This window comes from Schistocerca nitens, chromosome 3 (assembly GCF_023898315.1).
Source record: "Schistocerca nitens isolate TAMUIC-IGC-003100 chromosome 3, iqSchNite1.1, whole genome shotgun sequence".
Lineage (NCBI taxonomy): Eukaryota > Metazoa > Arthropoda > Insecta > Orthoptera > Acrididae > Schistocerca > Schistocerca nitens.
The window spans coordinates 735,786,017-735,810,741 of record NC_064616.1 but is presented as its reverse complement, the minus strand read 5'-3'; the positions used below and the strand labels follow the sequence as shown (position 1 = coordinate 735,810,741).

The 24,725-nt window shown below is 39.2% G+C and overlaps 1 protein-coding gene across 2 annotated transcripts in view; it reads right to left on the bottom strand.

The window, feature by feature from the left end:
- Positions 1–24,725, bottom strand: part of LOC126249737 (L-threonine ammonia-lyase) — a 224,424-nt gene that overhangs the window by 50,072 nt on the left and 149,627 nt on the right. For both annotated transcript variants that reach the window (XM_049951415.1, XM_049951416.1), the window contains 2 exons: positions 8,683–8,970; positions 3,667–3,829 (listed from right to left, as the gene is read on the bottom strand). In XM_049951415.1, the coding sequence (XP_049807372.1) occupies positions 3,667–3,829; positions 8,683–8,970 (451 nt within the window). The remainder of the gene's footprint in view (positions 1–3,666; positions 3,830–8,682; positions 8,971–24,725) is intronic.

Genomic DNA, 24,725 nt, shown 5'->3' with positions numbered 1-24,725 from the left:
GACTACTGTTGTCCTCTATATACATAAATGATTTGGCAGTCAGGTGGCAGCAGTCAGAGGTTGTTTGCTGGTGATGCCATGGTTACAGTAAGGTGTCAAAGTTGAGTGACTGTAGGAAGATACACGACGAATTAGACAAAATTTCCAGTTGGTGAGATGAATGGCAGTTAGCCCTAAATGTGGAAAAAGAAATGGTAGTTAATGCAGATGAGTAGGAAGAACAAACCTGTAGTGTTTGGATACAGTATTACTAGCATCCAGCATGACATAGTCAAATCATTTAAATATCTGGACATAACATTGCAAAGCAATATGAGGTGGAACAAGCATCTAAAAGCTTTGGTCAGGAAGACAAATGGTCAACTTCAGTTTATTGGGAGACCTACCTATTCTTGAATATTACTCAAGTGACAGGGATGCATACCAGATCAGATTGAAAGAATGCATCAAATCAATTCAGAGGAGGGCTGCTAGATTTGTTACCAGTAGGCTCAAACAAAATGTAAGTGTTATGGACATGTTTCGGGGAACTCAAATGGGAATCTCTGGAGGGAAGGCAGTGTTCTTTTCAGGAAGCACTATTGCAAAAATTTAGATAACTGGCATTTGAAGCTGACTGCCAAATGATTCTGCTGCCACCAACATACATCATGCATAAGGACCATGAAGATAAGATACAAGAAATTAGGGCTCATACGGAGATGTACAGACAGTTGTTTTTCCCTCGTTCTGTTTGCCACTGGAACAGGAGGGGAAACGAAAAATACAGGGTACCCTCCATCACACAACTTATGGTAACTTGCAGAGTATCTATATAGATGTAGATGTAGACATAAATGTCGAATTGTGTCTCAATTCCAAGCTGTTAGCTGATAAAGCTGTATAAATATTTTTTTCAAAATAGAAAAGTTACAAATGGCAAATGCCTCCCATGGTATATAAATATAATTAGGAAGCTTGTTAAGAAAACAAAAACAGCTGCACAATGGTTATCATTAAAAGCACAGAACTGTGGTTAAGGTATGCCAATTGAGACACTCTAAGCAACTAGAAGGTCAATGTGCACAGTGTATGAAGACTTATTTTTCAGAGTTCTATCACAGTACTGCTCCCAAAACACTAAAAAAATTGGTTGAAAGCAGAAAAGAAAAAAACTGATGAACTGCTTATAAAGCCTACATTATCTCACACTGTACTTCAATACAATGCAATGTGGGGCAGACTATGTTCAGTGCTATGATCAGTGACTTTTGGTCAAATTTTTTGATTATTTTTTACAACAGTTTGTTATGGCAAAACATAAAATTATCTCCTAAGGTATCAGGGAGTGTAAGTATGTAAAATATGCTTCTATCCTTGTCTATACATTCAGAATAAATGGTATTTTAAGTGCATCACATTGAGAAAGTAAAGGATTATCAGAAGATGACACTCATAATATTCCTTCCATCCTTCCCATCCAATGCCCTTTTTCTGGCCCATTCTGGGTCAGGGGTGATATGGTACTTCTCCAATTTTGCAGAGAACTAACCATACCAGTATACAGACTATTATTATGATTGGGTCATCAAGCTGTCCTTTTAGTCACATGCATTAGCACACCATTTACAGGATTTGGAGAGGCAAGCTGGCCCCAAACTGAATCCTGCCCAGTGGATAAATGATGATGGCCTGTGTGCCAGTGAGCCTGGATGAGGCTTCCAGATTGTTTCCACACATCCCACTAGTTGAATACTATGCTGGCACACACCTTATACCTTAGTTACATGATTAATATAATTTTAGAAAATATTCACACACTTTCACATGGAATAACACTACACATGGTCAGATGGTGCACACAAATACCATTCTGGTGGGGATGGGGGGCCAGGGGGTGGAAGGGGGAGATGATAGGAAGGGTGTCCAGCCATCCTTTACCACTAACATTGCAAAATCTAAAATTTGTCATGCTTATCCCATGAAGATACTAAATAAAGGTCAGGAAAAGGAAACAGACTGCAGTGGGTTGTCACTCCCGAAGGAATTTTAAAGCTACTAGCAGCAGTCCCCCCAACCCACAGGAAAAATCTGTGTATCCTTTGTTTGCATCTAGTGTAACTGCATGGTCAAATGCAAAATCATTTTTCAAAGGGTCTGCTCATCATGTGTCTGAGGTGGGACATGGGAATCATTCCAGTATTTACCTAAGTCGATGTGAAAAACAAACTGTAAACCACACCCAAGCTATCCAACACACCAGCTCCCTTCAGTAATCCCTGAGGCATATTTGACCTGGGACCAATGGGCCTTCCTGGGTCCTGGAAGTGGGCTCTGTAATGCACTCTGCTATCCATGTGAATCTTATATTTGTGTATTATAAAAACAAGTTAAGTATTTACATAAGCCCCTAATTGCCTGTTTAAGTCTTTCATCAAATGACATGAAACTGTTTCATTCTTAATTTTATGCATGTCATCAGGTGTGTGAACAATATGAGAACTCTACAAAAATCAGCACAAACAACTAAATTTAAGCGTGACTACTTACTGTAGGAAAGGAAGATGCTGATGTTGCAGTGGGCTATATTGAAGCATGGTATCTACATTATCAATCAAGCTCTTCACTTTTAATTTTTCCAAGCCAGTGAATGAGCTACACTTTCACTGTTGTCTTATAATGTTTTTATTGCTTCCAACCTAACTCTTTTTCTGGAAGAAGCAGCAAGCAGTCATGAACAATTTTTAGCCCCTCCCCCCTCTCTATGTCTCTCTCTCTCTCTCTCTCTCTCTCTCTCTCTCTCTCTCTCGCTCTCTGTGAGATCCCTCCTCTGAGGTTAATTTTGCTAAAATGTACTAGAGCAGGGTTCCTTACCTAAAGATGCTTGTTTCAATTTTTACTATGAAAGAATTTTCATCACTAGAATATAGTTCAAAAGGATAAGAAGGATGAATGGAATACTGTTACTGATCGTTAACATGAGCACCAGTGTAGTGGATTTTTGTTTCAAATCTCATAGAGTACCTCACAGAAAGAGATAATGTGACAAGGTTGATAATAGTCCATGCTCTGAGTGGTACTATTAAGCTTGCTGACCTGTTCAGTAAGGTTTGTGCCAGCAACCAGGTTGTATTTTCTCATTTCTCTCATCAACAAGACTATGCCCTACACACATTAATCACGGTGATGCTATCTATACAAATACATTCAAGGTGAAATATACATATTACATTAAGGGAAGGTGGATGTGATAAAAGGAAAAGCATCTGTCCAGTTAGGCAGATGGATGAACTCTAAAGATTTGTGACTAAAGATAACACACATCTATTCCTTTTGACTGCCCCCACCCTCCCCTGACCTCTCATTTTCTCTTTCTCTCTCTCTCTCTCTCTCTTTCTCCCTGTCTCTCTCCTCTCTCTCCCTCCCCCCCCCCCTTTCTCTCACTCCTGCTGTAATCAATGAAAAAAGTAAATGAAATACATTTGTAAAATTATTAATAAGTAAACCGCATATTGTCACTATATCTCCATACTAAAGCCTACCCATTTAGTAGAACCTATATCATTATTAATGTTTCTTATAAATAAGAGGCAAAAATTATTTGAATACCAGTATCAGATAATTTTTAATGCAACATAAAGAGCATCTTCCTCAGAACTTTGCTATAGTCCATAATTTTGTACTCACAATGATTTTAATATCAGGAAACATTGACTTGACTGCAAGAGCAACTCCTGCTATTAGTCCTCCTCCTCCAACAGGTACAACAACAGCATCGATCTTTGATACTTGCTCCACGATTTCTAATCCTACAGTTCCTTGTCCAGCAATTATGTGTGGATGATCATAGCTGGAACAAAAATACGTAATTACAAGTCATATTACTTAACTATGATGTTTTTATAATCCTCCTTTTACTATCTCAATCTTTGAAAATGTTTTAAACCAGAATTATTTGTATACATTTACACTGTTAAATTTGGTTCATTGTGACATCACAAATAGCTTTTTTGCATCTTTGCTTAGTTGTCTAAAACTGTTAGCATTTATGGTTCTCATTCCCAGTGATTTATGTTCAGTTACTACTTCCCTCCATTTGAACCCCCACCTATATGCACTATCTCCACTCTTTCCCTCAATTTCTTATATCATCAGTAAATATTACAAGTTTTGACAGTTGCTGAAGATATCAACAAACTTTTGATATTTTCCAGAAATATTAACTGCTGATGATTGATTCTGAATGTGAATAAAATTTGCTTATCACAGTTTATCAATCACAGGTGAAAAGGCTTATGTACTCATTCTGAATTAAATGTTTCTTGGAGGATGTCTCATTGACCTCTAATTTCATCTTAATATGGTATAAAATCAATTCTTTATTGGAAACATATTTTACATAATTTAATTTTTATTCAATCCTTGGTGTCAGATGTAATCAATTATCAAATATGTCAAACTTTTCATACATAACGTACAATGAATCGTCAAAGAAACTGGTATAGGCGTGCATACTCAAATACAGAGATACGTAAATGGGCAGAATACGGTGCTGCAGTCAGCAACATCTGTATATGACAACAAGTATCTGGCACAGTTGCTAGATCAGTTCCTGCTGCTACAATGGCAGGTTATCAAGATTTAAGTAAGTTTGAACATGGTGTTATAGTCCGCGCATGAGCAATGAGACAAAGCATCTCCGAGGTAGTGATGAAGTGGGGATTTTTCCATACGACCATTTCACAAGTGTACTGTGAATATCATGAATATGGTAAAACATCAAATCTCTGACATTGTTGTAACTAGAAAAAGATCCTGCAAGAACAGGGCCAATAATGACTGATGAGAATTGTTCAATGGGACAGATGTGCAACCCTTCCACAAACTGCGATGAATTTCAATGCTGGACCATCAGCAAGTGTCAGTGTCTGAACTATTCAATGAAACATCATCAATATGGGTTTATGGAGCCGAAGGCCCACTCCTGTTCCCTTGATAACTGCATGACACAAAGCTTTATGCCTCGCCTCGGAACATCAACACCGACATTGGACTGTTGATGACTGGAAACATGTTGTCTGGTCCAACAAGTTTTGTGTAGTTGGAGTGATATGGGACCCCTGATACGTCTAGATACAACTCTGACAGTTGACATGTATGTAAGCATTCTGTCTGACAACCTACATCCATTCATGTCCATTGTGCATTCCAATGGACTTTCGCAATTACAGTAAACTCTGCGACATCCCCCATTTCCAGAATTGCTACTGAGTGGTCCCAGGAACACTCTTCTGAGTTTAAACACTTTTGTTGGCCACCAAACTGCCCAGACATGAACATTATTGAGTATATCTGGGATGCCTTGCAATGTGCTGCTTAGAAGAAATCTCCACCCCCTTGTACTCTCGTGGATTTATGGGATAATCTTGCAGGATTCATAGTGTCAGTTCCCTGCAGCACTAGTTCAGACACTAGTCAAGCCATGCCACGTCATGTTGTGGCACATCTGCATGCTCATGGGGACCCTACATGATATTAGGCAGGTGTACTAGTTTCTTTGGCTCTTTAGTGTACATGTTCATACAGTTATGTCAATGCATCATGTTGCATAGACATAATTAGATCATTAGTAGTGAATATTAAAAATGTACTTTGTGGCTATTATAAATGTGCTAACCAGTACTTGGACTGACTGAGGGTGATGTCTTCATCAAAACTGCCATTGTTGATTCAAGGGAATAGTCATAATAACTGGGAAGACAGTTCATTGTCTATTACTGCTCACATGAATGGAGTCAATTCATGGGTGAGTCTCCAGTTTGTCATGTTATTCTTGCTTCTTATGCCTACAGAATGCAACTTGTTGTGCAGCTTCATGTGGTCTTAGGTTCCCTGTAGCATACTGTAAGACTTCCATATAAAGCTGTCTTTAAGTTATCAGATTGATCTAAAAATATTCTGCAGGATACAAAAAGATCTCTTGGATTTTGTCCCTTGTAGGGCTGCATGTCATCCTTATACTGGGTGACACTTTGAAGTAAATGCATTACTTGTTTCCCTTGTAACTTGTAGTACCTGCAATATGACAAGTGCAAGCCCATCGAGCAAGAAAATTTTTAATGGTTCATAATGAGTAGACATGAGTGAAATATCTATAGGTCTGGTGTGATGTGGTTTGTGCCGCACTTATTAAAGAATACCTGAAGTCACCTACCAATGTTTCATTTTTCTTCTGAACATACAGAAACTTTAAATCTTCATTCTGTAAATCTCCTGTAGGTTCCCTTCAATTTCTAAATCACTAAAGGCAAGTGCTGTGATGTTATTTTATAGGGAAAGACTGTGGGAAACTTTCCACATTATCTTTGTCCAACTGAGTACGTGTGTCACCTCTAACACAGTCAACAGGGTGTTAAGCTCTAACCTTCTTTCTACCTTAAATATTTTTTCCCTTGCTTTCTTCATTTACAAGTATTAAGAAGATTGCAAAATTGCCAGTAAGATGGAGTTCCTTATTCAGTTATTACAGTACAGTAGTTCATTTGTTAAATCATTTTGAAGATTCATCGAGAATGACTACAGTATACATAAAATTTTAATTCACTTTGTAAATCACATAAATATTATTGGTATAATTGTTCAACACCACTAAAGTATTTAAATGAGATGTCGAGTTAATGAAATAAAAAGGAGTATAATCCCTAATATATGAATGTATATCATTCCTGTAGTGCATTTGTTAACGGATAAGATGAGCCATAATACAGTGTATTTATCCATTAATTATTAAAAAAATAGAAATAACATAGCAACTTCACTGCCAATCACTGAACTGAATTCAACAGTGCTAGACAGCCTGTTTCAAACACTAAAACTGCAACACCATTTTAATTGACTGGACTCAAAATTGCAGGCTCAATTTTGATAAAAATAATCATAATAACATCTGTAGTAGAAATCACAGTCATTTAAAATATACACTGGGTTTTTTGCAATGGAAAATGTTGTGTAAATGATTATAATGGGCATAAAACACAAATTATGATGTATCACATAATCAACACAAATTATGATGTATCACATAATCAATCATGTTGGGAGGCTTTTTATTCTTTTTATAAATGAGCAATGTTAGTGTTTTTCATAGAACTGTTTTCATGTACATCTAAGTTTTTGTAAATGAGAGGCACAGTCACTAGCAATTTATTAACACAAAAGAAGATGTGACATTTACAGCAACACTTGCTGTAATATTAGCAAAACAGCAAAACAAAATGAAAACATGGAATACGAAATGCAACCTCAATCACCCTAAAATACATTTGTTAGTTGTCAAAAAAATGCAGCAACCTTGTTTCGAGTGAACATCTGCTAAAAAAAAAAAAAAAAAAAAAAAAAAAAAAAAAAAAAAAAAAAAGCTATGTGTTTAACAATCTGCTACGCAAATAGGTATAGCTCACACTGTATATGGTAAATTACATAAACATTATTTATATTTTTTTTTGACAACACAAAAACATTTAAGTGAGATATCAGTTCAATAAAATAAAAATAGTTCTAGTCCCTGTCTTTCCTGCAGTACATTTCTTAATAGATTAAAAATATATAATGCAGTGTGTACATTATCTGATCAAAAGTAACTGGATACCTTTTAGTGGACATTAGTATGGGGTGTGTCCACCCTTTGCCTTTATGATGGCTCAAACTCTGCTGTGGACACTTTCAATGAAATATCTGCATGTCTGTGGAGGAATGGCAGCCCATTCTTCATCAGGAGCCAAACCACAGAGGGTTGTGATCTTGGAGACTGGGGTCTGGAGTGTAGTAGACTTAATAACTCATTTCAAAAGTATTTCATTGGGTTCAGGTCAGCACTCTGGGCAGGCCAATCCATTTCACAAATGTTATTGTCAATAAATCGTTGCCTTACAGATGCTGTTTTACGCCAGGGTGCATTGTTGTACTGGTAGAGACAATCTCTGTCTCTGAACTGTTCCTCTACTGTACATAATACACAATACTGTAAAATGTAGTCTTATCCATCTGAATTTAGTGTTTTCCTTATTCAAAATAAGGGGACTACACCCTAACTACAAAAAACACCCCCATACCATTATTCAACATCCACCATACTTCACCATTGGCACTGCACATGATAGCAGATAATGCCCTCCCGGCATTTGCCATACCCTAACACTTGGGTGGTTCTTTCTGCTGCTTTCATGCCATTTTTACAACCACACTCGTCAATTCTAGATGGTCCCTGTCTGCCATTAAATGAGATCTGCCTTGTCTTGATTTAGCTATGGCTGTTTCTTCGCATTTACACTTCAGAATTACATGACCAATAGTCGGCTTGGGCAGCTTTAGAAGTATTGAAATGTCCCTGACTGATTTGTTACTCAGATGACATCCAATGACTAGTCCATGTTCTGACTTACTGAGCCCTTCTGATTGAACTATTCTGCTAGTTCAGCTGCCCTACTGATAACACAATACTTCCCATCTCCTTTTATACTGGTGGATACACTTCTCATGACATCTAGTGGTCAGTTCCACATTACATAGGGCGTGTCCAGATAAATTTAATCAGGTAGTGTAAAAACAAGAATTATTACAAAATTAAAAAGTTAACATATCCAATGTATAAAAGCTCTGCAGTGTTTTGTAGCTGTGATGTGCATTATGGATGAAACTTCTTACCCATTAATGTAAGTCAAGTCTTTCTCATGTGCAAGTCTCATTGCAGCCTTTTTGGCTTCACCCATATCTTCACCATGGATTATAACAGTAGCTCCATGCTGCTGACAGGCTTGGATCTTCATTAATGGTGCTACAGAAGGCATAACAACAGTCACAGGAATCTTCAGATCCTTTCCATGATAACAAAGTGCCAGAGCATGGTTCCCAAGGGATGCTGAAATAACACCTCTTTTCTTCTGATCCTCAGGTAACATCAGAAGTGCATACCTTGCACCTCTCTCCTTAAAGCTGTAAACATTATAGGCATTACATAATATACCCCAGATTGACAATTTCATCATTCAAACTGGAAGATATTCTTTTGTTCATATTTTAACATTGATACACTGATATGTCATACTAAGTGACTAACAATCAATAAGACAGCTAACTTGTCTTTAGCAGGAAAGACTTTGGGAAAAAACAAGTGTCAAGCTGAACCTTTGAGTCAGTCTGCCTTAGCAAGGATATTCATATGAGTCCTGTCAGTTCATATCAGATTGATGAAGTTATTTTCTTTTCATTTGACAGATTACCAAACAACACAAAGGTATCCAACTGCAGAAGCTACAAGCTTGGAAAGGTTTTTGCTGAATAACGTGTACCATGTTCATTCAATAGAAGCACATTTCACTTAATCTAAAAACATTGCTCCAAAATACTTCACTATCAGATATGTAAATATGGAAATATGTGTTCATTAGCATTTTTGTGTGCTATGAACACAATAAAATATATGCAAAACATGAGAAACATATTAAAACCAACTTACAGCTAAACATTTTTAAGTATGACATATTGTCATCCATAAAATCAGTCTGTAAGAATGGTAATCCAATGTTGATGGTCTGAAAACACAAAGGATGAGTTGTTTTTAACTCTCAGTTAAGAGCTCCAATATTAGGAAGGTTACAGTTTTAATTTTAGTTCTTTAGTACTGTTTTCTGACAGCAGTTTATTTATTCATTTATTTATTTATTTGTAAATAAATAAATAAGGGATAACAGCAATGATTATCTCCAAAGCATGCACCTAGTAAGGTAATGTAGAGGCCTCACTTTCAGGAGGAATGAAGTTCAAAACTCCTTGTGGCCTTTCAGATGTAGGCTTTCACTGGTTCCTGTAAATAACTTAAGGTGAATGCTGAGATAGTCCCTTTGGAAAAAGAACACAAAACATAAGGCCACAATTTGTTTTCCATAATTACCTCATTGGTGGGAAAAAAATAAAAAGCTCTAATCTTCCACATTTTCCTATGCAGACAGCATCATCTTTCACAGAACAATACTTATTTAGTAAATACTGTTAATCAGTGAAAATCAGTACAAAATCAAGGATGTAGTTTTACCCACAGTGTAAATGAATTAGGTCCTGTGACTCTGGGGATGCGCTCAAGGGTCACCACTTCAGCCATGGCGTAAATGGATTAGGTTCTGCAACTCTGTCATGCCATTAGTAAAACAGCTACACTGCATGCAAAAATGCCCAATTGCCATTCTCCCGTCAGCCGACAGCACATCTAGCAGGTGTTTTGGCACACAGTGTAGCTGTTTTACTAGCGGCATGGCAGAGTCGCAGGACCTAATTCATTTACACTGCGGCTAAATAGTAATAATTGAGAGTATAAGACTAAATGATTATAAAAGTCAATGAAAGTTATTTCACATGCTAACAGGGTATGAGTAAAGCCAAGCAAGACAAACCCTGAAACCTCCTGGCAGATTAAAACTGTGTGTGGACCGAGACTTGAACTCAGGACCGGCACACAGTTTTAATCTGCCAGGAAGTTTCATATCAGCGCACAATCTGCTGTAGAGTGAAAATTTCATTCTAGAAGACAAACCCTACTTATGTAGTTACATTGTTGTATCATTAAAATATGTTGTTAAATATTGTACAAACATGAAGGTACAAAAATGAACCATATTTATTGCTAGTTCATTCAAAAATCCATCAATGCAACAACTTAAATATTCAAAGGGAAATTCTGGCAGAAAGTGATAATATCGATTATTCTGCTGTATGATCTTAGAAGGGTCAAACACTTGCTCATACACTACCCAATGAGACGAAGCTGTGAGCAAGGCTCGAACTGTGTTCACATGCTACAATTAGTCTGGTACTAAGGACAGCATGACTGTGGCTTTTAAATTTGTTGTCCACCTCATTCAGATGAACACTGGATGTGCTCCATTTCTATATTATAAACACAACACACAAACAGTCAAAACACAAAACTTCACAGAACTAAATATAAACACATCACAAGGAGAAATCAAACTTGTTATTCCACCCTTTAGATTAAGATGGTCTACTCATATCACAATGCGCATTAAGTCAAGGAAACAAGTGCCACATTATCAATGAGCAAAGACAAATCCAGTGTGGTCTCTAATGGAAAGACACACTTAGCAAGACCTAATTGTAACATGTACAGAACTATGCAACCTGCAAATACAATGAATATCTGTTTCCTGTCTATGGATGATAAGACCCAGCTGGTTTTTCTGAGAGCATCTAAGCAAGACCTTGGCATGATAATGATATATTGAAGATGTTATTCTTTCAGATCTAACTCACCAATCAAATGACTCCTATTTTCTAAAAAAAAAAAAAAAAAAAGAGTTAAATAGTAAAGTCATTGATGTTTGTTCCTCTTTGTGTTGGTGCAATTACAAATAAGACCTGTTTGCTGCAAATTTCAATACTCTTTGAACAAGGAAATCTGTTATGGTAACAAATTAATGGCTTGCACTTCTTACACTGGTGTTATCATTGTTACTGTTGTTGTTGTGGTCTTTAGTTGGATGACTGGTTTGATGCAGCTCCCCATGGTAGTCTATCCTTTGTGAGCCTCTTCATCTGTGTGTAACTAAAGTAACCTACATCCATTTGAACCTGCTTAGTGTATTCAAGCTTTAGTATTCCTCTAAAACTTTTAGATCGCTGTCCCTCCCCTGCCCCCCCTTCCCCCACCCCTACACTCTTCCTTCCCTTACCAATTCCTTGATGCATCAGGATGTGTTCTATCAATTTTTTTTAGTCAAGTTGTGCCAGAAATTTCTTCTGTCCTGAATTCAATTCAGTACCTTCTCATTTGTTATTTTATCTACCCATCTAATCTTCAGCATTCTTCTAAAGCACCATATTTCAAAAATTTCTGTTCTCTTCTTGTCTGAACTGCATATTGAACACATTTCACTTCCTTAAAAGGCTACAACCCTAACTAACAGCTCAGAAAAGACTTCCTACCAGTTAATTTGATATTAGATGTTGACAAATTCCTCTTTTTCAGAAATGCTTTTTTTGCTATTGCCGGTCTGCAATTTATATCCTCTGTACTCTGGCTGTTATCAGTTATTTTACCACCCAAATAGCAAAAGTCATCTACTACTTTTGGTTGATCATTTCCTAATCTAATTCCCTCAGCATTTCCTTATTTAAATTAATAATACTCCATTAATCATTTAATTTTTGTTGATGTTCATCTTGTAATCTGTTTTCAAGAAACCATTCATTCCATTCAACTGTTCTTGTAAGTCCTTTTCTGTCTCTGACAAAATTTCAAAGTGGAAAATTTTTATTTCTTCTCCATGAATTTTTATTCCACTTTCTCAGCTTCTCATTGGTTTCCTTCACAGCTTGCTCATTGCACAGACAGAATAACATTAAGGATAGGCTACAACCCTGTCTCTCTCCTTTCTCAATTGTGGCTTCCCTTTAATGTCTTTCAACTCTTGTTAACTGCAGTCTGGTTTCTATACAAGCCATAAATAACAGTTTTCTTCCTGTACTTTATCCTGCTACCATCAGAATTTCAAAGAGTGTAGTCCTGTCAACCCTGTCAAAAGCTTTTACTGAATCTACACATCGTATAAATACAGGTTTGCCTTTCTTCAGTCTGTCTTCTAGGATCCGACATAGGGTCAGTATTGCTTGTGTGTTCCTATATTCTTCCAGAAACCAAAATGTTCTTCCCAGAGATCATCTTCAACCAGTTTTTCCATTCTTCTCTGTCAATATTATGCAAGCACGACATATTGAACTGATGGTTAGCTGGTGTTCAAATGTGCCTTCTTTGGAATTGGAGTTATTACACTTTTCCTGAAGCCTGTAGGTATTTTTCCTGTCTTATTTATCTTGCACACCATGTGTAATAATTTTGTCATGGCTGGCTCTTCCAAGGATCTCAATAATTGTGAGGGAATGTCATTTATTCCAAGGGCTTTGTTTTTACTTCGGTTTTCAGTCTGTCAAATTCTTCTTGCAATCTCAAATCTCCCACGTCACCTTCACCTACTTCCTCTACTCTTTCTATAACATTGCTCTCAATTTGTTTCCCTGATACAGACCCTTAACATATTCCTTCCATTTTTCAGCTTTCCTTCTATATGTTACTAAAATGACATGGCCTTAAGGGAAGTAGATGACACATAATGATGGACATGACAGATTTGAAATTCCATCTCAGCTGGCAAGCAACCATTCACAATACTTTACTCCACAGTTTCACATGCATCACAGCAACACTGTACTGAAGGGATTGTCTTTCAGCACAGACAGTGTGGTATTTTACCATGGCTATTTCATGATTATGATCACCAGCATAAAGCAAGAATAGTGAGAAGTAATCAATAAAATGTGTCAGGACGTTGTGACATTACAATTTAATGCAAGATGTTCTCAAGGTGCCTCTGAAAGAAAAATGGATTCATTTGTTGTCACAGGATGTGTAGGCTGGTTAACAAGCAGACAGCCTGTGCTACATCTACATATACTACACCTACATCCTGACACAGCAGTAAAAAGTTATTACAATTTACTTTTCTGTAAGGAGTGGGGTTTACATCTGTAACTGACAGTCTTGGGATTTTTTGAAATCACTTCAGCCTCTACCGTGTGCTGCACTGTGGTTTAGAGAATATGAATGTGAATATAGGTGTATAACATAAAAATGATTCTTTAAATGAGCTTGTGACCAATTTCCTCACCTAGAACTGTACAACTCAATAAGTGTTATATTTCTTCTTTACTTTCAGGTACAGCACAAGAAGCTACAGATCCCACTGGTTGACCAAAACACAGTGTCGGTTGATGGAAACTCCAAATATAGGACACTGGTATTGGCTAATTTAACTACTTTTTTTCTATACAGGCAACTAATTATAGGCACTATGAAAGGTTACTTGAGAATAATTTGCACTTTTCTGTGCAGTTCATGTACTCTTAAAACATAAGTTATTAAAGCAAGACAATGCATTTGCTCATGCAAGAAGGCCTCTGTATACTTGTTTTGATGACATTCCAAAGAATTATTGTATGCACTTCTCAAAATCTTTTGCACAATATGAACGCTATGGGAAATTTATGGGATGAGATGAATATTTTTGTTACTGGGTTCTGCATTGGGACATTTAGTCCACCAACATAACGTGCAAATTCTGGAGATTAGAAATGTGCCTGCCTACAGGCCACTTCCATAGCCATTCACCAACACCCCAGAGGACAATGTAAGGTTGTTTTCATGGTCAAATCTGACAGTCACTTTCATGACATGTGGCACTACCTTCACCTATTTGTAGCATACCACCAGGAGGCTTGATGAACATGGCACTACTTGCCTTCACTGTGCCACATGCCAGGAAGTAGGCTATAACATATCCATCTGCCGCTGCAAGGTTTCAGCAAGCCAGTTCCAGCCACCACCTCAATCCATGCTACATGCCTTCATCACAACAATGAGCAGTTATCAGTCAGCTATGGGCCTCTGCCTCTACAACTTGGCCTCTGTGGACTCAGGTGCCAGGACTTGGTATTTGATCGCTCAATGAACTTAATACTTGTGATTAACAGACAGGTGTCTACTTGCAGTCCATCTGTTTGTACTAATTTTACTCAATGGTGATAGTGGTCTACACTGAAAGTGTAATGTCTAGATTTGTCAGTTTGCCATAAACTCAATAGGCAATTTGTATAACTTCAGAATGCCTTTACAATCTTCATTGAGACAATTAGTAACATCAGTGAACTTTCTGTGAAGCAAGACTTTTATTTTTGTTAAAATAACATTGATATTGTTTTTTGTCCACCTAGGAATTTTGTTTTGCTTGTGAAGCCCCCATAAGGGCACTAGTCACTGGCAATGAGGTTTTCATTATAAAATTTGTGCATATTTGATGTTTCCCAGAGAAGACAGTGATTTTTGGACTTTTCCATGAGTTTTCATATCATGTCACTGGTGGCCTAATATTCAACTTTCATTTCACTATGGCTGCAGTCAACACAGTTGTGACCACCCAAGTTCTCTTATTATTGAAAAAAATGCAGCACACACAGTAACTGATATTGGAGAAGATGGTTGGCTGCACCACACCACTGGAAGTATCCAGAAAACTTGCATGGACTGACTCTACAGTGAAAGTGTTCTGGTCAGCACTACCACTGTTTTCTGCTTTTGATAAGAAGGTAGAATCTTGTGCCAATTATATCATACACCTGTAACAGCATTTCACTGCACATGGAATTTCAGATGGTATCCAGCAACAGGCCTTTTCGCCAGCCTGTTCAGGTGTCACAGTTTATAGACTCAGTCAACAGTTGAACAGAGAGGCAAGACCCAAAAATTTGTCATATGATTAACTTAAAATGAAACTAGCAGAGTATTCTGATTCCCAGGTACATGTAGCCACTACCTGCCACGAATCTTTTTAGCTATCACAAAAACATACTGAGAATGGAGAGTGCAGTTACAGGGTATTTCTTGTGAATGTTGTTTCCATTGCACCAGTTTGAAGTGTAAACAATGCTATGCTGATGCTTTTGTTAGAAACATGAGCCTTGTGCATTCACTGGATGAGGGATTTAGGAACAACTTGCTGAAACTCAATGACCTATCTTGGTTGGCCTGCCTTCTGCTCATTCAAGCATTTGAACAGACAATGTGATCCACAGTGGCCTCAGTGGCCCATCAACCATGCAGGCAACCGGTCTCAACCTCAATCTTTGGGAAGAAAAGTTTCTCAGCTCACAACTACACATTATGCAGAGTGTTTGAGCAGCTGGGTTTCTAGGAAGCTGTGTTTTATCAAGACATTTAGTCCACCAGCATAACATGCAAGTTCCGGGGGTTGCATCTTCTGGAGCCTCAGCATCCTTGTAGGACAGCAGTAACAAGGCTGATTCCATGGGGAACTCTGACAGCTACCACCGTAAGAAGGGGAGCTCCCTCTGCCCACAGGAGTTACCTCTGTCATGACCAGGATGAACAGCAAACATGGCCAGCAAGTAGGCATGATGTATCCATCTGCCCATGTAAAATTTAAGCCGCTGCACAGCCTCAGAAAGCCAGTTCTAGCCACTGCTTTAATCCAGACCATATGCCTTCACTGTGGCAACAAGCAGCCGTCAGTCAGCAATGAGTCTTTGTCTATACGACTTGGTCTCTGTGGACCAAGGATCTGGTATCTGCCAGCCCATTAAATTTAGTGTTTGTGATTAATGGAGAGCCATTCACTTATGGTTCAACAGTACTTCAAATTTTTGCTGATTACACTCAAAAGTGAAGGTGGTCCACACTTGACAAGTAACTTCTACATTTGTTGGTTTGCCGAAAATTTGAGAGAGTTCATATAACTTTGGAATAGCTTTATGTTCTTTATTCGGACAATTAGTAAATCAGCGCACTTTCCATGAAGCTATGCTTCTATGTTTGTTAAAATAACTTGATACTGTTTTACGTCTACCTGGAAACCTTTTTGTTTTGCCTGTAGAGGCCACTTGCAGGTACCACACTGGGTAATTCTGTAATATTTTTTCATGAATATTGGTATGTGCTTCTATCTTTTATGAAAGACTTGCCAAAAAAATTTTGGCAGTGAAATAAATCCATTAGTCCTGCCACAAATGAGCTATCAGCAGCATTACAACTGAATGTTTGTGTCTCTCAAGTGGTCTTCCATTTTCTTGCTTAGTCAGTGGAAAAATCAAATTAATGCCATGTAAAATATTAGAAAATGTTTTGTGCTTCTGAATTTTCAGTTTTTGGTTAAATACTCAAATTCACAATGACTGCAGACTATTCAGAGCAAATCATTCACAGCAACTGCCAAAGTTTTCCATTACATGTTCTCTACATATGAGGCAACAAGCAATCAACACACAAAATAAAAATTATTTTAGTTTAATGAAAATTGGACATATGCATAGCCAAAAGTAATCACTGGTCCCACATCATAGATGGAGAAGGCCACTTACCTCTGGATTATAAAGTAGCTTGTGTAACTATATCAACCAGAGAGGAAGGGGTGGTGTATTAATGAGTCGTGAGAGATGTCACAGTATTTGGAAGGAGCAGACCTAAAATTCCAATCCAGCGATCCTGATATGCGTTTTGCTTGGGTACCCTATATCACTTCAAACAAATGTTACTGTGGACCTGTTGATCAGAACATGGTACATTCCTTCGCTTATCCCCTTCCATCTAATCTAACACTCCATCCACTTGGATGTGCCCAGATCTCGAGCTGTTTTGTGAGGAAGGTTGTCTGTAGAAAATGACCAAAGGCTAGCCCCATACTTGTACTAAAAACGTTTAAGGTATTGCCTCCTGTTGATAACCGGAGAAAGCCAGTGGGCTTTGCATTTCCTACTCATGCAGCAGTCTCTGTTGCGGTCAGGGCATCCGTAGACAGGAAAGAAGAGGCTGTTAATGGTAGTGGTAGTGTTAGTTGTGTGATAGCCCCTCTTAGGGAAATAAGCTCACCAGATAAAAAATCAGTTACCCCTAGAGAAATCATTACAAACATCATTTAATACCATGCAGTTCTGCCCCTGGACTTGATAACCATCTGGATTTGGTTAGAACAAGAGCACAAAAGTTTGCAGGTACTGTACATTGAATCCAGGTTACGCCAGTTGCTGAGGATTTGATTATTTCAGCGTTTTACCAGTTGTTCCAATATGTCCTACAAATTTTGTGTAGGGTTCAAGGCAGGTAATTTTGCAGGTGAATTAAGATGTATCATGGGGGGCGTGTGTTCAGAAAACCAGTCACATATTCTTTCTCTCTGATGAACTTAACTGTTACCATCTTTTTGTCTCTGTGTGAGCAATGGCCTATTGTGAGGCGACTGTCTTTAGATGTTCATTGTTTGTAGTTTCCGTCACAATGTTCTCTCGCTAACAGGTGGGGATGGGCCTTCATTCATTGCCTGCAGCAATTCCTATGTGGTTTGGAGGCGATTTTGATTCACAAGCTCTGAAACGCGTCTCCGGTTCCTCTCAGTCGGGATCTTTTTCCTATCACAATTCTGACGTCGTGTTTCATGGCCACGTGTGTTAAACCACTGCTTTAGAAACGTTGAACAGTCCACTGTGAAACACCAACAAATCCAGCAACTTTGCACACCGTATGGTGTTGGCATGGGCAAACACGACTGCCCCTTTTTGCCACTCTCTCACGTCCTTACATTTACTTACGTTTATGAATTATGTCTGCCTGAAACATGAATGTCTCATTGACCGCTACTCCCTTATGCTCACATAGAGGCAGTGCGAGTGCCAGTGAACATGTGACTCAGTCGCTGCATCATCTGTGATGGCTGAACAATTCGTCTGTGTGTTCACACAGAGGTGACTAAGTTTTTGTCCGGTGGGCTTACCATCAAGGATGGGGGGGATGGGGGGGGGGCAGAGATATGAACCAAATATGCACTTGGTGTGTATTCTGGGGGGAACTATTATCAGTTGGAAGAGGTCATCCAGGGAGCAACTGAGAGCGCAAGATGCAGCCAGCTACAGATCGTCACTCACATTGTCATCAACAATGTCTGTCACCTGCATTCTGAGGCCATTCTTAACTTTCTATGGTGACTGACAGAAGTGTTGAGGGCAGCTAGCCACACTAGTGAGGTCTCTGCACAACTATCAATCTGACGTATGGTTCTAAGGACTGATCAGCGCCCCTGGTCTGGAGGTGAGTGGAGGATCTGATGCAAACGCTACACCAGGTCTGTGACGACATCGGCTGTAGATTTCTTTATCTATGATACACAGCTGAAACTAGTAAAGTTGCCTTTTATAGGTGAGGTGTGCACTGTACACCAGAAACTGCAACTTGTGTGGCACAATATGTGTGGAAATCGTGGTTTTTAACGAATATATGAGATTTTAAAAAAAGGCATTAGATAGACCAGTTATTTCAACAGACGGAACAGACGAAGTAACAAATCTGGAGAGAGAGTATCTCAAAATATAGATTGTTAACAGCCAGAGTATTTGCAGTAAAGTGCAGAACTCATGTCTCTCGCAGAAAGTTGTCGACCCCACAACATAACACGAACTAAGAGTTAGCTGAAACCCAAACTAGAGAGTACGGAAATTTTTGACGACACATATCAGAAAGATAGATTGGACTCTTCAAGAGAAAGTTTGTTTATAGTGATGAGCAAAACATTACGAGTAGAGTAGTTCAAAATAAATCCCACTGGAAATTAATGTGGGCAACAGCAACCAGGGACGATAGACTTAAGTTCCCGACCACTAGACTCAGAGTTATTCAGTGGTAGACTAAAGTCGATAGCATGTAAATACCTCGAGTATAAGATAGTAGTAAGTGGTGACATCAACCTGCTTAGTATCAACAGGGAAAGCTACGCTCATGTTATCGGCAGTAAGGACAAACAGTCTGGTGAAGTGATGCTGAAAACTTCGTCCGAGAGCTTCCACAAACAACGTCCTACACCTCGTATAGCTACAAACAGACCTCATCTTCTCGAGAGTATCACCAATGAGGGGATTAGTAACCATGATGCCATTACAGTAACAATGGTCACCGAAGGCAAAAATGTCATCAGGAGAGCTGGTAGAGTATTTGTTTGGCCGAAACGATACTCATTATCAGCTTGTTTAAAGAATGAACTGAGAACATTTAGTTCCGATCTGATAAAAGGAGAACAGTTCTGGTGAAAGCTGAAACACGTTATAAACCGTGGTCTTGATTAGTTCGTTCCACATAAAGTAATAAAATGCCTAAAAGACCGATCCTGTTTCAATGGTACCATTCGTAGAACGTTGCGAAAACAAACAACAAAACTCTCGCTGCAATAGACTCCAGGGAAAGTTAGTAGCATCAGTAAGAAAGGCCAGATCCCGAAAGGCTTATCAGAAAATTCTAAGAAGTTATATTCAATCGTAAAATGAATGACTGGATCGAAACCTTTCATTCAGTCTCTCGTAGATCCGTCTAGTGTCGAAAATGAAGACAACAGACAAATGACCGTTGCACAGACTTACAAATGAGAAGTATCGATATTAGCACCCTCAGTTCTGAAAAACAGTAAAGACTACTTAAAACGAAAAAGGCATCAGATCTTGACAGAATTCCAGTTGCATGTTATATTGAATACGCCGCGGTAACAGCTCCTTCTCTAGTTCATATTATCGAGAATCACCAGCGGACGATTAATCCTGTGCGACGAAGAGACCGCTAGTCGCTCCTGTTTACAAAAAAGATAAAAGATCGGATGCGCCTTATTGCAGGCCAATTATCGCTGACGTCCGTCTGTTGTAGGATATTACACGATATTCTAAGCTCAAACATTTTGAAGTTTCTGGAGGTAAAGAAGCTTCTCTCAAAGAACAAACACTGATAAAAAAAAACCACTTGCTTTATTCACACAAAAATTTTGAAAACAATGGATGCAGACGCACAGGTAGATTCTGTCTTCCTACAATTCCCAAAGCCTTCAACACAATACCACATCGTCGGCAACTAAGCAAGATACGAGCACACTACTTCCGCAAATAAGGGACTGGCTTCGCGAATATCCGACTAAAAACCTGGTTCGGACGACTGTAAGAAAAATGAGAAGAATTTGATCAAAATTTCGCTTGATTTAATAAACAGCAGCTCTCTTTAAATGTGGATAGATCTAAGATAATGTCTGCTGCAACGAGAAAGAAGCCTGCAGTATCTAATTACGATATTAGTGGTGGACATTTTAAGTATGTCACATCGTATGACCAGTTAGGGGTAACACTAAGAAGCAACATCAGATGGAGCAATCGCGTAAAGTCAGTATTAGGGAAGGCGAATGGAAGGCAGATTTGTTGGAACGATTGTGGAAAAATTAAATACATCTGTAAAGTCAACCACATACAAGCCGTTGTTGCGATCAATTGGAGAGTATTGTTCAAACGAGTGGAGTTCTTATTACATAGTCGATACAACAGACATCTAAGGAATTCAGAAACGTAACAGGTGTGTGTAGTCCAAGCGAAAGTGTAACAGAAAGGGTCACAGAACTTAAATGGGAATCCTTGGAAGAAAGATGACGTAGTTCTCACGAATCGCTGTTAGGTAAAACTAGATAACCTCTTTTCTAAGGCTGTGTGATTACTATGCTCCCAACAATATCTCGCATTCACATCATGGGAATAAGATGAGAAAGGTGAGGACACGTACAGAAGCATTTAGTCACTTTTTACTCTCTTAGTACGTGAATGGCATAGCAAAGAAAGTCGATAATATTTGTATGATGTACCATCTGCCATGCACTATACAGTAGCTTGTGTAGTATAAACACTGGTATGCGAAACTACGGGACGAAAATAACTTCCCCATGATGGGCCGCCGGCTGCGGTGGCCGTGCGGTTCTAGGCGCTTCAGTCCGGAACCGCGAGACTGCTACGGTCGCAGGTTTGAATCCTGCCTCGGGCATGGATGTGTGTGATGTGCTTAGGTTAGTTAGGTTTAAGTAGATCTTAGTTCTAGGGGACTGATGACCACAGCAGTTGAGTCCCATAGTGCTCAGAGCCATTTGAACCATTTTTGAGTTCTAAGTTCTAGGGGACTGATGACCTCAGATGCTAAGTCCCATAGTGCTCAGAGCCATTTGAACCATGATGGGCCTCTTCCAAATAATACAGCTCAATGAAACTTGGACCATACATAGAATGAACTCTACAGCATAGTACAGAAAGTAACCGAAAGACATGCGCAATGAGAGGAAGAGAAATGACACTTTTATTCAAAAACAATAATTACACTGAAGTCATCGCGATTTGTGATGTTCCTCTGGACATGAGGTTGGTAAGGTGGCCAGTAAGCAGGCCAGTCCATTCGCTGAATATCCTCTTGTTCAAAGAGCTCCTCCACCTGCACTATTCGAAGCGGTCCCACATTGTCATCCATAAGAATGTCATCAGGGTCGAATGGACCCCTGAAAAAGACGCACATGGGGAAGGTGTACAGTGCCACAATAACGTTGAGGGGTTAGTTTGCAGCATTCAAAGATTTGGAGGTCAGTACACCCATGCAAGATTATGCCTCCCCACACCACAGCACCTGGACTGCCGAAACGATCGTGATCGACAGTGTTGCTGGGTGCATTGTGAGTTCCCAACTCTCGCCGTATGAGGGTCGTCCAGCATTGTTCGACAGTTGGTCCAAGTGTTATGGTGTAGGAAGGCATAATGTTGCATGGGCATGCTGACCTCACAATCTTTGAACACGGTCAACGTTATCGTGACACTACCCTTTCCCCATGCGCGTCTTTTCAGCTGTGCATTCTGCCCTGACTTCATTTTTACGGATGACATTGGGCGACCGCATCAGTCTGTTTAGTTGAAGGAGCCGTTGGAACGAGAGGATATTCGGCGAATGGACTGGCCTGCCCGTCCTCCCCCCCCCCCACCCCCAAGATTTAAATCCCATCGAGAAAGTGTGGAATGCCTTGAGGAAATGTATTGCTGCGCGTCCACGTGTACCAACGACTATCCAGCAGTGGCCAACGGAGGAATGGAATGCCCTTTTCAAAAGAACTCCTTACCAATCTGGCTGCGACCATGGGAGCAGAGCATGCATTGCCGTCCATGGTGATCACACACCGTATTGAGAAACATGTCCTGCATCTTTAAGGGGCTCCGGAAAGGCTCAAAATCATGAAAAGTTCAATTTTTACTTTTTTGCGTTTTCTGAATCTGCAGACTATTACCTTTTAATAGATATATAATTTATTCAATTCCGAAGACTACAACTATTTTTAAATTTTTTTTTGAAATGTGTTCTGCATGGGCGTGACCCACTGTGGCGCTATTAAACTGCTGTCAAATGGTGTTATTATTAACGTCCGTGTTCATCAGGTACATTTTAGTGATGTGAGATTAAGTATGTGTTGTGGCTAACCTGTGATGGTTCAATATATATCACTGGTGTGATTGTCGATTGTTTCATGTTTATTTACTCTGTCGTTATCTCGAAAATATTCGTAATTAATTCTGTTTCCTGAGTCTCTGTTTTGTTGAAGTATAATAATGAGTAAAAGTAAAGTTATTAGAAATCCTCTGAAGGCTTTTAAGAAAAGGAGAAATGTTGGAAAGCCAAAGGTATGTGTTATTACTGTAAACAATAAAGACGATGAAAATCCCCAACATAGCTTGTGTCCCAAAGAAGAAGACAGTTGGTGTAAATATAACAAAGGATTGCTAACTGGTGAAGTGTACACTCATAAGCATAGTCTGCCTCATGCAATAATGGAGGTGATAAAACCTATTTTCAGAGACTTAGCAGCACCTGAACTGTTGAAAAAGTGTATTCACGGAAAAACTCAAAACCCCAATGAAGTGTAAATAGTGTTATATGGTCGAGAATCCCCAAGACTGTATTTGTTGGAATAGAAACACTTCACTTTGGTGTGTATGATGCTGTTGCGACTTTCAATGATGGCAACATTGTAAGGTGCAAGGTATTTAGAAATATGGGAATGAAGATAGGTTCTAACATGGTACGAGCGATGCTTGCTTTAGACAAAGAACGCCTTCGGGCTGCAGACAGGGCTGTAAAGAGTCTAGAAATACAAGCAAGAGTAAACAGGAGAAGGAACAAGAGGAAGCTGGAGGAGGAGTTTGCAGAGGATGAAGATAATCCATCCTACGGACCTGGAATGCACTACAAAGTTAATCCAATCTTTGTCGCTCGATTCCCAAAACTTTTATTTTCTCATACTAATTACATGTTTTCTAAGGATCTTCCAAACATATTTGTTTCATCTACATCTACATCTACATCTATACTCCGCGAGCCACCTTACGGTGTGTGGCGGAGGGTACTTATTGTACCACTATCTGATCCCCCCTTCCCTGTTCCATTCACGAATTGTGCGTGGGAAGAACGACTGCTTGTAAGTCTCCGTATTTGCTCTAATTTCTCGGATCTTTTCGTTGTGATCATTACGCGAGATATATGTGGGCGGTAGTAATATGTTGCCCATCTCTTCCCGGAATGTGCTCTCTCGTAATTTCGATAATAAACCTCTCCGTATTGCGTAACGCCTTTCTTGAAGTGTCCGCCACTGGAGCTTGTTCAGCATCTCCGTAACGCTCTCGCGCTGACTAAATGTCCCCATGACGAATCGCGCTGCTTTTCGCTGGATCATGTCTATCTCTTCTATTAATCCAACCTGGTAAGGGTCCCATACTGATGAGCAATACTCAAGAATCGGACGAACAAGCGTTTTGTAAGCTACTTCTTTCGTCGATGAGTCACATTTTCTTAGAATTCTTCCTATGAATCTCAACCTGGCGCCTGCTTTTCCCACTATTTGTTTTATGTGATCATTCCACTTCAGATCGCTCCGGATAGTAACTCCTAAGTATTTTACGGTCGTTACCGCTTCCAATGATTTACCACCTATGGCATAATCGTACTGGAATGGATTTCTGCCCCTATGTATGCGCATTATATTACATTTATCTACGTTTAGGGAAAGCTGCCAGCTGTCGCACCATTCATTAATCCTCTGCAGGTCTTCCTGGAGTACGTACGAGTCTTCTGATGTTGCTACTTTCTTGTAGACAACCGTGTCATCTGCAAATAGCCTCACGGAGCTACCGATGTTGTCAACTAAGTCATTTATGTATATTGTAAACAATAAAGGTCCTATCACGCTTCCTTGCGGTACTCCCGAAATTACCTCTACATCTGCAGATTTTGAACCGTTAAGAAT